Source organism: Choloepus didactylus, chromosome X, assembly GCF_015220235.1.
Source record: "Choloepus didactylus isolate mChoDid1 chromosome X, mChoDid1.pri, whole genome shotgun sequence".
In the NCBI taxonomy this organism is placed as follows: Eukaryota; Metazoa; Chordata; class Mammalia; order Pilosa; family Megalonychidae; genus Choloepus; species Choloepus didactylus.
Genome location: NC_051334.1, coordinates 188717823 through 188732558, shown reverse-complemented (window position 1 = coordinate 188732558; position 14736 = coordinate 188717823). Strand labels below are relative to the sequence as shown.

At 38.0% G+C, this 14736-nt stretch overlaps 1 protein-coding gene across 1 annotated transcript in view; it reads right to left on the bottom strand.

Annotated features, from left to right (window-relative positions):
- Positions 1–482: 482 nt before the first annotated feature.
- The window catches only part of LOC119522537 (calmodulin-A-like), a gene marked incomplete at its 3' end in the record, with an annotated part of 35438 nt that continues 21184 nt past the window's right edge, over positions 483–14736 (bottom strand). Inside the window, exons 3-4 of the mRNA XM_037820950.1 lie at positions 2352–2752; positions 483–494 (exon numbers count right to left, since the gene is read on the bottom strand). Coding sequence (XP_037676878.1) covers positions 483–494; positions 2352–2752 — 413 coding nt within the window. The remainder of the gene's footprint in view (positions 495–2351; positions 2753–14736) is intronic.

The window sequence follows — 14736 nt, the reverse complement described above, 5'->3', positions numbered from 1 at the left end:
GCTGTTATTACAATACCTAAAAACATTGAAACAGCTTTAGAATTCAGCAATGCGTAGAGGCTACAAGAATTATGAGGCACTTGATTAGAAAAAGCATAGATTGCTTTGAAGAGACTGTTAGCAGAAATATGGAAGGTAAAAGTGCTTCTGGTGAGGCCTTCAAAGGAAATGATGAATGTGTTATTTGAAATTGAAGGAAAGGCAATCCTTGTTATAAAGTGACAAAGAACTTGGCCAAATTGTGTCCTGATGTTGGACGGAAAGCAGAAGTTGTAAGTAATTGCTTTAGTTTGCTAAACTGTTCAAAGCAGATACCATAAAATAGGGTGGCCTTTAAAAATGGGAATTTATTAGCTTACAAATGTATACTTTTGAGGCCATGAAAATGTCCAAAACACATCACCAAGGCAATACTTTCTTCCTGAAGACCAACTGCCAGTGCCAGGCTGGCAAGGCACATGTTGGCATCTGCTGGTTTCCCCCTTCTCTTCCAGGTTTCGTTGCTTTAAGTTTCTTTCTTCCATGGCTTTTTCTCTTTGCCTGAATTTCATTCTCTTGTAAAGGACTCCAGTAATAGGATTAAGACCCATCCTGAATGAGGTAGGACACACCTTAACTGAAGTAGCCCCATCAAAAGATCCTACTTACAATGGGTCTATGCCCACAGGAATGGATTAACTTTAAGAACATACACTTTTCTGGGTGCATACAGCCTCAAACTGCCACAGTGATGAAACTGGATATTTACCTTAGGAGATTCCCAAGCTAAGTTTGGAAGGTGTCACCTGGTTTCTCCTTGCTGCTTATCGTGAAATGAGAGAGGAAAGAGATAAACAGAGGACAGAACTCTTACGCACCAAAGAACCAATAATTGATGATTTGGAAAATTCTGAGCCTATCCAGATAGTGTGCTTTAGGTTAGGGTTAGTGTGCTCTGAGTGCACTCTGAGACTTTAGCCAGAAGTGGCTCAACAGGGCCTTCTCTGAACCTGGAAGGTGATTTCCCAAAGAATAGGACTCCAAGTGAGGGTTTAACTGAACAACGTTTTGCTAAGAAGAATAGACATATGTCTCATGGATCCAGTCAGCCATCTCAGAGGAAGTCAGGATTGGAAATGTATTTTTCTAGGAAGAATCTGTGGAAAATCCTTTTGTCTGATGGCATGGCAAAGCCAACAAGGTTTTTGAGAATTCTGTATGAAGAGAAGCACTACAAACCTGGACTGAAAGGGAAAGAGAAGGGACAAACTGAAGGAATAATGACTTCAAGGGCAGAACCATGGAAGAAGTCTGGACCAAACAGATCTCCTCAGGCTAAGAGAGAGGAGTTCCCACCCATGTGTTTGGATAGGGCATGATTTCTGCCCTCAAGCTTGGAGTGGGGACTTCCACCCCAATGTTTGAGGAGACTTTGGCTCCACTCCAATGCTTGAAGAAGCTGGGTCCTAAGCCCCGGCATCTGGGGAGAGCAAGGCCACTGCCCCAGTGTTTGGAAAGGGTGGTGCTGCTACTCCTGCAGACCCACAGGACAAATGATTGATCTATAGATGACTCTCAAACCTTGAGATCTAATGGAGTTTGCTCTGCTGGGTTTCAGACTTGGTTGAGACTTGTAACAACCGTTTTCCTTCTAATTTCTCCCTTCTGGAATGAGAATGTCTGTCCTGTGCCTGTCCCAACATTGTATTTTGGAAGGAGATAAATTTTTTCATAGGTTTCACAGGTCCAAATTTAGAAAGGAATTTTACTCCAAGGTTGACCATACCCATAACTGATTTTGATGAGAGCCTTATAGTTAGAGTTGTTACTGAAATGAGTTAAGGCTTTTCGGATATTGGGATGGGTGAATGTATTTTGCATATGGGAAGAACGTGCCTTTTTTGGCATGCAGAGGGTGGACTATGGTAGGCTGAATTATATACCCTAACAAGCATGTTTTTAACTTTAATCCATGTCCTTGTGGGCATGAACCCATTGTAAACAGGAAACTTTGAAGATGTTATTCTTTGTTACGTTGTGGCCCAACTAAATGAAGGTGGGTCTTCTTTTTTTTTTTTTTTTTTTTTTTTTTTTTTGAAGTGCTTCCTTATCATTAAGATAGTCCAAGTGTTTATATTGCAAAACTGATGTCGTTTGATCTTTAGGGGACAGGACCACCAACCAATACATGCAGAGATTTTGTGTGTGTGGACAGAAGGTACTTTTGACATTCCGTTTTGCCATACAGAGACAGAATGAACAAATGACCTTTTTTTTTTTGCAAGAGGTAAGTAAAAGATTCAATTTGATTCTTCTAGAGGGTGGAAAAAGGAGTTGAAAGTAGGTCTTCGTTTTGCAGTAATCATCTGTATGAATTCTTCATAGTTGACTTGTCCATCCCCATCAATACCTGCTTCTCTGATCAGTTCTTCTACTTCATCTGTTAGTTTTTCTCCAAAGTTTGTCACGATGTGACATAGCTCTGCTGCACTGATGTAGCTATTGCCATCCTTGCCAAAGACTTGGAATGTCTCACAGATTTCTTCTTCATTGTCTGTGTCTTCCATTTTTCTAGCCATCATGGTCAAAAATTTTGGGAAGTCAGTGATGCCATTACCATCAGCATCCATTTCATTGATCACATCCTGTAATTCAGCTCCTGCTGGGTTCCCACACAGTGACCTTAAGACAGTTCCAAGTCCCTTTGTTGTGATGGTGCCATCACCATCTTTATTGAACAGGGAGAAAGCTTCCTTGAATTCAGCAATCTGTTCTTTTTTTTTTTTTGCAGTATATAAAATATTTATTGGGCAGTGAAATTATGAAAAACTGCTGAGCATCCTTTGTAATCATGAAAATGTAAAATAAAGCCACACTAATATAACGTCAACCCACAAGATTGGCAAAACTTAAAAAACCTGAGCAAACTGTTCTTTGGTCAGTTATCAGCCATGTTGTGAGCGAAGGAAGGAAGAGCAGAAGGAGTGAGGGTGGCTGCTAAGGTGCGGTGTGAGCTGTGTGCTGTGCCACTACCCTGCCACTGAGGGTGAGTCTTAATCTGATTACTGCTTGCCTTTTAAAGAGAACCAGCAAATCACAGAAGCTAGAAAAGAGAGGATATCATCACGTGACATGAGGCAGAGATGCAAGTCAAGGAACCCCAATGATTGTGAAAAGCCAGCACCACAACATTAGTCTTTAGGGAAGAAGTATGGTTTTGCCAATGTCTTGATTTTGGACTTCTGGCCTCAAAAACTGTGAGCTAATAAATGCTTGTTTAAGCCAACCTATTGTGTGGTTTTTGTCACAGCAGCCTGGCAAACTAAGGCAGATACCTAAACCCATCCTCATATTAGCTGTGCCCTCTTAGGATTGAAGAATTCTAAGATATTTTATTTGCCACACAGATTCTACTACACCATGATAATAGTGTGCATATGGACTTTAACAAATGATAAAGGTGGCATTTCATATCAGTGTGGGAAATGATGTTGGGATGATTGTCTATTTATTTGGATACATTAAAGTGAGAGCCCTTCATCACACTACACACAAAAATAAATTCCGAATTGATCAAGGACTAAGCAAAAATGAAACTGTATACACATTCAAGTAAAGTATGGGAGGATATTTTAATAATCTTGGTATATAAAGAGCCATTCTAAGCATGTCATAAAATCCAATAGTTACACATCCAAGTTGGAAAGGAAGAAGAAAATCTTTCCCTGTTTGTAGATGATATGATCATATATCGGAAAATCCTGAAAAATCCACAACAAATCTCCTAGAGCTAATAAGTGAATTCAGCAAAGTGTCAGGATGCAAGGTCAATGCCCCCAAATCAGCAGTGTTTCTCTACACAGGCAATGACCAACCAGAAGAAGAAATCAAGAAAAAAATTCCATTCATGATAGCAACTAAAATAATCAAATATCTAGGAATAAATCTAATCAAGGATATAAAGGACTTGTACACAGAAAATGACAAAACATTGCTAAAAGAAATCAAAGAAGACCTAAATAAATGGAAGGATATCCCATGTTCAGGGATTGGAAGACAAAATACCATTAAGATGTCAATGCTACCCAAAGCAATTTGTAGATTCAATGCAATCCCATTCAAAATCCCAACAACTTTCTTTACAGAAATGGAAAAGCCAATTATCAAATTTATATGAAAGGTTAAGGGGCCCTAAATAGACAAAGCTATCATGAAAAAGAAGAATGAATTTGGAGGGCTCACACGTCCCAATCTTTAAACTATTACAAAGCCACAGTAATCAAAACAGCATGGTTCTGTAACAAGGACAGACATATAGAACAATGGAATCTAATTGAGAGTTCAAAAGTCAACCCTCACAATTATGGTCAACTGCTTTTAGACAGGGGACCAAAGACCACTCAATTGGGAAAGAATAGTCTCTTCAACCAACAGTGCTGGGAGAACTGGGTCTCCATTTTTTTTTAAAAGAAAGATGATTCCTACCTCACACCTTATACAGAAATCAACTCAAAATGGACCAAAGACCTAAACTTAAGAGCCAGAAGTATCAAACTCCAAGAAGAAAATGTAGGGAAGCAAATTCGGGTCCTTATGTTCAGCAATTGTTTCTTAGACTTTACACCCACAGCAAAACCAACAAACAAAAAAGTAGATAAATGGGACCTCATCAGAATTAAAACTGTTCTGCCTCAAAGGACTTTATCATGAAAGTAAAATGGCCACCTACACAATGGAAGAAAATATGTGGAAACCACATATCTGATAAAGATTTAATATCCAGAATATACAAAGAAATCATTCAACTTAAAAACAAAAAGGCAAACAACCCGATTTAAAAAGGTATAAAAGATTTGAATGGCCAGAAAACACATGGAAAGATGTTCAACATCATCAGCCTTCAGGAAATGCAAATCAAAACCAAAATGAAATACAATTTCACACTCAATAGAATGGCTGCTATTTAAAAATGGAAAACTGCAAGGGTTGGAGACGATGCAGATAAATAGGAACACTCATTCATTGCTGGTGGGAATGTAAAATGATGCAGCCATTATGGAAGACAGTTTGGCTGTTCCTCAGAAAGCCAAGTAAAGAACTACCAATGGCATTCCCACTACTAGATATACACCCCAAAGAATTAGAAGCAGAGACTCAAACAGTTATTTGCACACTGATGTTCATAGCAGAATTACTCACAATTTTCAAAAGGTGGAAGCAATTCAAGTATCCATCAACCAATGATTGGATGAATACAATGTAGTATGTCCATACAATGGCTATTATTCAGCTGTAAAAGGGAATGAAGTCCTGATACATGTGATGACATGAATGAACCTTGAAGACATCATGCTGAATGAAATAAGCCAGACACAAAAGGAAAAATATTGTATGATCTCACTGATATGAAAACAACTGGAATAAGCAAACTCATAAAGCCAGAATCTAGAATATAGGTGTGCCAGTTTGAAACTGTTACAGACCCCAGAAGAGCCATGATCTTTTAATATAATCTTGTTGGGTGGAATCTTTTAATTGAGTGTTTCCATGGAGATGTGACTCACTCAACTGTGGGTGAGACCTTTGATTAAATTATTTCCATGGATGTGTGGACTCTGCCCATTCAGGGTGGGTCCTGATTAGTTCACTGGAGGATTTAAGAGGGCTCAAGAGCCAACACATATAATGATGACTGGAGATGCTTGGAGATGCAGACAGAAGGATGTTTGAAGATAAAGCCCAGAGTTTGCCCCAGAGAAGCTAAGAGAGGATCCCCAGATACTTAGAGAGAAACTCCCTGGGAGAAAGAAGCAAGGATGCACAGGAGCTGAGAGAGAGAAGCTAAGAGAGACAGAAGCCCAGATATATTTAGGAGAAAGCCATGTAGAAACCAGAACCCAGGAGCAAAGAACCAGCAGATGCCAGCCACATGCCTTCTCAGCTGACAAAGGTGTTCTGGACACCATCAGCCTTTCTTCAGTGAATGTATCCTCTAGTTGATGCCTTAGTTTGGACACTTTTATGACCTTAGAACTGTAAACTTGTAACCTAATAAATCCCCTGTATAAAAGCCAATCCATTTCTAGTATTTTGCATAACGGCAGCTTTAGCAAACTGGAACAACAGGTTACCAGGGGATGAGGTGGGGATAGGGAAAGGGAAGTGAAGGCTTAAAATGTACAGGGTTCCTATTTGTAATGATGGAAATATTTTGGCAATGGTTAGTGGTGATGGTAGCACAGCATTGTGAATGTAATTTACAGCACCTAAATACATATCTGAATATGATTAAAAGGAGAAGTATTAGATTGTATATATGGAAACAGAATAAAAATTTTAAAAAATTTTCCAGAACTAAACTACTGAAACAGGGAACTCTAAGTTAAACCATGGACTTTAATTAATAGTACAGATATAAAAATGTGCTATCATTAGTTGTAACAAATGTCACTGCAATGTAAGTTATTGTTGGTGGGGTGGTGTATGGGAATCCTTGTATATTATGCATGATTGTTCTGTAAACCTGCAACTTTTCTAATATAGAAAATATTTAAAAAACAAAATCCAATAAGCACAGATGAAACACTGATTAATTTCTTACATAAAAATATGAAGATTTCATAAAGAAAAACACTGAAAAAAGGTAAAACCCTAATGACAAATTAGGTAATAAAATTTGCAGCATATAACACAGACAATAGGTTAATTTCCTTAAAACGCAAATAATTCTTTCAAATTAATAAAAAAGTGATTACCCCAATAGAGGCAAAAACTATGCATTATGGTGTCTATCAGAAAAGCAGAACTGATAGGAGATAAACAAGAAGAGATTAATGTTAGAAATTTCACCTTATGCAGTTAAGAAAGTTGCTTAAACAATTTATGGGATTCTATTGCTTTTGTGTCTTATACTGGGGATTAGTCAGGAGCTGAAGAACCTGCAAGCTTGATTGCTGCCCCATGCCAACAAGGTATGTTCAACTTTAGTAGATAATGCCAGATTATTTTCCAAAGTAATAATATGAATGGCACATGAGTGTTCCACTTGATCCACATCCGTTTGTCAGTTATACACTTCAAATATTTTCTCCCACTGTACTATGGATGAACAGAAGATCAGAATCTATACGTAGTCAATTTTATCATTTTCCTTCCTGGTTAGCATTTTTTAAATGCAATTTTATTGAGATATATTCACATATCATACAATCATCCAAAGTATACAATCAATTATTCACAGTATAATCATATAGTTGTGCATTCATCACTACAATCAATTTTTGAATATTTTCATTACTCCAAAAAATAAGAATAAAAAGAAAAAGAAAAGTAAAAAAGAACACCCAAAATATCTCATACCCCCCATTATTCATTTACTTTCTATCCCCATTTTTCTACTCATCTGTCCATACACTGGATAAAGGGAGTGTGAGCCATAATGTTTTCACAGTCACACAGCCACACTGTGTAAGCTGCATAGTTATACAATCACCTTCAAGAATCAAGGCTACTGGGTTGCAGTTCAACAGTTTCAGGTATTTCCTTCTAGCTATACCAATAAACTAAAACCAAAAAGGGATGTCTATATAGCGCATAAGAATGCCCTCCAGAATGACCTCTCAAGTCCATTTGAAGTCTCTCAGTCACTGACACTTTATTTTGTTTCATTTCTCTTCCCACTTTCGGTCAAGAAGGCCTTCTCAATCCCACAATGGCAGGTCCTCATCCCTGGGCTCATCCCTGTGAGTCATGTCCCACATTACCAGGGAGATTTACTCCCCTGGGAGTCATGTCCCATGTAGTGGGGAGAGCAGTGAGTTCACCTGCTGAGTTGGCTTACAGAGAGGGGCCACATCTGAGCAACAAAAGAGGTTCCTTGGGAGTGACTGTCAGGCACAATTATAAGTAGGCTTAGCCTCTCCTTTGCAGTAACAAGCTGCATAAGGGCAAGCCCCAAGATCAAGGGCTTGGCCTACTCAATTTGTAGTTCCCAACGCTTTCAAGAATATCAGCAATTCCCCAGGTGGGGAAGTTTAATATTTCCACATTTTTCCCCAGTCCCTCAAGGCGGCTTTGCAAACGCTTTTGATTCTCTGCCCAAATTACTCTGGAATATATCAGGGTTTCACACCAAGCTGTACAAACCAAGCAGATCTCACCCCCTATTCAAGTTTCCATGTAATTTTGGTGTCTGAGTAAACTGACCATACAAGTGAAATTACATAGTATGCTACAGAAAATACAGATTTTGCACCAAATAAACATCTCTTCCTTTGGTCTCACACAGAAGTTGAAGTGTGTAAACACAGTCAATATCATCCCTTACCCTTTAGTCTGATTTGCCTTAGTCCTAACCAGATCAGCTCCATTCATATCTCTAATTGAAGACTGAACTCTTTTTCACCTTTTTAAAACAGTTGCTGTTTGTGGTAATGCTGACATTCATAGTTGCTGAATTCTAGTTCTGAGTCTCAGGTGTCACAGAGATACCCAGAGTTCCAGGGACTGACCAGGTTTTACAAAAACAGCTCAGCATCTCAGAATTTAGAAATAACTATTAAAACTCATGAATGGATGTGACTTCCGTAAGAGCTTACAATCTAGTAACCTTTACATAAGCCTGCCTAATAATCTATGTTCCCAGATTCAATTCTCAGAGTTTGTACATTATAGTTAGTCCATATTAGTGAGGCATTACAATATGTGTCTTTTCAATTCTGGCTTATTTTACTCGACATACTGTCCTCAAGGCCCATTCACCTGGTTAGTGGTTTTGAGGTGCTGTTTAAGAAACCAGTGTTTGCCTCCAGGATTGTCATGCCCTAGAAGTTTATTGTTTGCTGTTCACAGAGTTTTGATTCATCTGGAATTGATGTTTTTCTGTATAATGTGAGGAAGGGGTCAGATTTCACTTTTTCATATGCGTTTCTGACTGATCCAGTACCACTGCCCTGGAGAGCCACGTCATCATAAGTCAAGAGATCATATATACGTGGCTCAATTCTAGACTCTAGTATGTTCCACTGGTCTATTTGTTTATTCTTGTGGCAATACCACATTGTCTTAATTACTGTGGCTTTATAATAAATCTTGCTGTCAAGTGTGAAGAATGCTTTGGGTATTCTTGGCTTTTTACATTTCCACATGTTTTAGAACCAGCTTCTTAACTCTACAAGAAGACCTGTTGGGATTTAGATTGGAATTCTGCTGAATCCATAGATCAGTTTGGGGAGGATTCACATCTTCATAATATTAAATCTTCCTTATCTTTAATATTGTTTATCTCTCCACTTATTTAGATCTTATAAGATGTCTCTTGATAAACATTTATAGATTTCTGATTAGAGTTCTTGATATCTTTCATGAGATTTATTTCTAGGTATTTGATATTTTTGAACCTATTGTAAATGTTACATTAAAATTTTTATGTTCTAATTTTGTTTCTGATGCATAACCATATAATTTTCGAACTGACTTTCTATTCAGTAAACTTGCTAAACTGATTTATTCATATTAATATCTTATCTGTATATTCTTTTGGCTTTTCAACACACTCGAATATTTTAGCTTTTGGGTGAATTTCATGTTACCTTTTCCTTGTTTAACAGGAGTGAACATCTCCAGCATTATAAGCAATACCTCTGGGATTCACATAGATTGGACCAGTTAGATCATATGCTAACCCCTGAATCAATTACTTTAGCTAGAAGAATAGAATGAACTGATTAAATCAAGCCAATCAAGGCCTTGCCCTGGAGCTTAGGGTGAGGACAGCTTTCCCTGATACACACAGACTGTCCAGGGAAGGATGGATAAATTGCATGAAAATACAGGTGCTATGGGAGCAAATGGGAGTGGATGCCGAGTAAGCAACCAACAATGCTCACCACTACACAACGACAAAGGAAAATGGAAAAAATGATGTAGTCATCTCTATAGTTGTTAAAAGGCATACAATAAAATTGAACATAAATTCCTGATCAAAAAACAACCCAATAAAATAGGAATAATGGGCACTTCCTTAAAGTTATATACCTCAAACATTAAGCCAGCTTCATCCTTAATGGTAAAATTCTGGAAGCATTATCAGTCAAATCAGGAAAAAATGATGATGTCTACCATTTAACATTGTTCTGGATGTACTATCCAATGAAATTAGACAAGACAAAGAAATGAATCAAATAATTGGAAATTAAATTCTTAAAAACCTAGAAAACTAAAGGAACCAATTGAAAAACTATTACAAAACAATATAATAATTTAGCAAAATAATTATTGACAAAAGTAATAAAAATCAATAACTCTCTAATACATAACAGGAAATACAATGTGAGAAACAAAATAGTACATCTAAAAGTTAAAACATTCAGGAAAAAAAAGGAAGTATGCAGGGCCTATATGAATAAAACTAGAACTTTACTCTGGAACATAGAAGACTCAAAAACAATGGACTCAAAGCAAATGGCCAAAAATTGGGCTCCCCAAATTTATCCTCTGGCCCCCAATGATTCACATCTATCCCATATGGAAAATATTCACCCACTCATAAGGTTCCCAAAAGTCTCATCCCATTACAGCATTAGCTCAGACTGCAGGATCTCATTACCTAAATTAGGTCCAGGTTAGGATGAGATGCCTCAGTTGTAGTTCCTTAAGTACAGCTCCTGGGGTACAGTTCTACTTCATCTGTAGGCCTGTGAAACTAAAAAGATGAGTTATCTCCTCCCCCAAACATCTAATACATAAGGGTGGAAAAGATATAGGGTAACTGCTATAGACAATTCTGTTCAAAACAGGGAAATGGAAGGCAAAGGAGTCACTGCTCTATAGCAATTCTGAAATCCAGTCAAGCACATGTTGGAAGTTTCTTGAATAGGTCTCAAGGCATGGGATTAATTCTCCATGGCTCAGTTACTTGCCATGTGTGTCTGCACAGGGTAGCTCACAGCATGGCAGCTCACTTCCCCTAGAGTGAATGTTCCATGTGTGTGTGAGAAAGAGTGGCTAAGAACAATATCATAATATCTGAAGGAATCTCTAATATTCTATTAGTTGGAAGTGAGTCACTAGGTCCAGCCCACACTCACAGGGAATAAATGGTAGGAAAGCATGAATGACAGGAGATGGGGGTCACTGGAAGCATCTTAGAGGCTACCTACCACACCAGTTTTTAATAGAACAACTCCATATTGTAAAGATTTCAATACTCCATATATTAATCAATGAATTTAATAAAATTCCAATGAAAATACTAATACGGGTGTTTGGAACTTGCTAATTGAAATATTTTATGTTGAGTTTCCCAGAAACTGATTCTGAAATGGGATATCTGTGCATGTAATGTATTGGTGGAGTACATTCAGAAGAAACCTGTAAGAGAAGGTGGATTGGGGTGGGGTGGGGAGGAGCTACACAAAACTATGGTTTCAGATGAAATGTAGCTTCATCCTGATTTCCTGGTGCACTGGAGCTGAATTTGCACCTAAGATCCTGCCCTGCTTTGAGGAAAGGGATCCTGGCATTGTACCCTTGCCCCAGTCAGCCTTTGGTCATGATCTGCCAAAGTTGGGGAGTAGGCTGAGTAGCCTTCAGCACCTCTTAGGCAGACTAGATAGCCCAAGGATAGTCCTTTGGAAAAGACAGTGTGAGCCATTGGCAAAGCAGTTGGGAGACAGGCGCAAATATTAAACTTATAATAGGGATCCCAGGAGATCTGGGCAGGGCAATTACACCATCTGCTACAGTCTTGTATCACTCAAATCCTCTTATTTCTCAAATTAGGTTCACTATATTCTGCCACAGCTTCTTCAGGACCTTGGTTGGTCACAAACTTGGGGAAAATTTACAAAAGGAGGATTGGTGGGATGAGCTATAGCTCCAATTGCTACCTTTAGTCCTAAAAGCTGTCCTTGAATGACAAGCATATTCTTCCCTGCCCCATTTGTAGCAGCAACCCCACGATGTCATGAACATCAGGGTCAATTACCCTTATGACCCTAGCAGTATGGTAACGCCTTTCTGTCAGATGAAAAAGAGAAGAGTGCTAATGGGCCACAAGATTGAATAAATAATCTCTCTCTTGATCCTTCTGTTTTCACCAAGATATACTCTACCCTCAACCATGCCTGAATTCTCCCAGTTCATAGACCCTCTGTCCTACCCTCTGGATAGAACATACCTCCAAGCTTCTCCTAGAATTGGTGTGAGGAGCTGAGGAGAGGAATGGAGGGTTAAACTGTTTCTCAAATTGTCTAGACAGTTTCTTGAATGATCTTCCTTAGTTTAGCACCCCACCTTCACCTCCATCTCCAGAATTACCTGAAGCCACCAATTTCTGTAATGTAAATCCAGTTGCTTCTTGGCTTTCCCAACTGGCAGCCTAGGATTTTCTGTGGTTTTCTAAGTCAGTTACCACTTACATATCTTCTTTCTACCTTCCAAAATTTTGTTGCTATTGTCACTTTTTAAGGTTTTCTGCAACCCTAGTGTATTAGTCAGGGTTCTCTAGGTAAACAGAACCAACAGGAGATATCTGTAAATATGAGATTTTATAAAAGTGTCTCAAAACTGTGGGGATGCACGAGTCCAAATTCCTTGGGGCAGGCAGTGAGCTAGCAACTCTGATGAAGGTTTTCGATGAACTCCCCAGGAGAGGCTGGCTGGCTGAAGAAGTGAAGGTTCTCTCTTCTCCAATTGATTGGAATAAAACCAGCTGATTGCATTCTCTCATTTGGAAGACACACCCTTCCACAATGTCCTTGCAATAATGGTTAGGCCAGTGCTTGCTTGACCAGACAACCGAGCAGCATTAACTGGCCAAGCTGACACATGCACCTAACCACCACAGGAAGTTTTTTTTTTTTAATTGTTATTTTATTGGCATTTCAGAAGGGAGTGATTAAGGCTTTCATTCAATTTCCTATCTTTAATTGAAAGCCCTCAGGCAATTTCAAAACACTGATATAAGGCAGGATTCAAGGGAAAAGGTGAGAAAAGCTCCCCAGAGGAAGTGACATTTAAGTGATGTTTAAGCTGTGACCTAAAGGATGAATAGGAGTTAGCTAAATTATTGAAGGGATAGGGAGAGAGGAGAGCTGGAAAGAGTGTTACAAAAGACTGGAGGCAAGAGAGAACATGGCAAATCAGGGCAATTACAATTAGCCCCACCTCAAGGTGAAAGTTGGAGGAACGATGAGTGATGATGCTGGATGTAAGTTGAATGATATTTAGGAGGTAAAAAAGGATAGCAGTTCTTGAATTGTTGAAAAGATGCAGTGAAGGAGAGTGAAGTGTAAAGTATAACTCTTGAGTTCTGGTTTGGTAAGCTGGTTGGATAGTCATATCAAATACTGACTGGGGAAACTGGCAGTTGAGAGGGAAAGAGGACAATTAATATATGTGGAACATGAGAGGAAAGATGTACAGTAGACAGTGGATATTTAGATCTTGAGTACAGAAAAAATGTTGGAATAAAAATAGAGGTGTGCATAAACTTTGGCTGGAGAAATTTCGGGGTCACATTAAGAAAGTATTTTCTTTATACCTCTCTAAATGTTTCTTTACTGTCTTATTGCATTGAGGATTGCAATTGAGACTTACGAAGCTTAGAAAGTATTCCATGCATTGCAAATGATAGAAACTCAGCTAAAACTAGTTTAGGCACAGAAAGGAATCGGTTCACAAAACATGGTCCAAAGAACAGGTGACCACCACCAATATCACTCGAATTCTTTCTTCTTTGTAGATGATCTATTCTTCTGACAGGATATTTTGCATATTTTATCTTTCTTTGCTTGTAGAAACAGAAAATTATAAGACAAAAGTCTCAGCTTTGATTAACAATATGGATGAAATCATGCCTGCACATTTCAATGACACTTCAAGAGAAACTTTGAGAAAAAGAAGTTGTTGACACATGTTTCTGTGTTAGTCATCACCCTTTGTTTAGACAGCTAAGGAAGGTTAGAAAATATTTACAGCCAGTTAGTAAACATTAAACAAATCTATACTTAGTCTGTGTCTTATAAAATAAAACATGGATTTCTATATGGTCTGTTTACTAAAAAAGGTACAGAGCTTTTCTGCAATGTTGATTTGTTTTAATATGCATTCTCCAAAGAGTTTTGAATTCTATTCCTGAGATTATGTTTAAAAAACTGTTTATGTTAGAAAATTACATTTCCTTACTTAAAGTTACAAGCTACATTTGTCATAGAAATTTGAATTTCCTTACCAACCACGTGATAATTATCTTGGGATGACCTCAATGATCTTATAATGAACTCAATCAGCTTTAGAAAAAAGTTAGCAATAGTTTGTTTTTCCCTGTGACTAGGTTTATGCCAGTAAACAATGTACAGTCTCATTCTCCTACATTATTCCTAGAATTTAACATTGGTACCAGGTTATGGTTTGCTTTGGTCTTTCTTTAATTCTGCCTTTAACTAAATGACCTTTTTGATCTGAAAACTCAAATTTGTTTTTATTATTACTATTTTTTCATCTCAAATAAATTTTCTCCTACTGTTTCATTTGACCAAATTCACTCTGAACTTTCATTCAGGAACTTTCTATGTACACAAACTCTTCTTCTGGATTGAGGCTCTATCTATCTATCTATCTATCTATCTATCTATCTATCTATCTATTTATTTATTTTCATTGCGATTGTTCAGATACCATACAATTATCCAAAGATCCAAAGTGTACAATCACTTGCCCCTGGGTACCGTCATACAGCTGTTCATCCATCACACT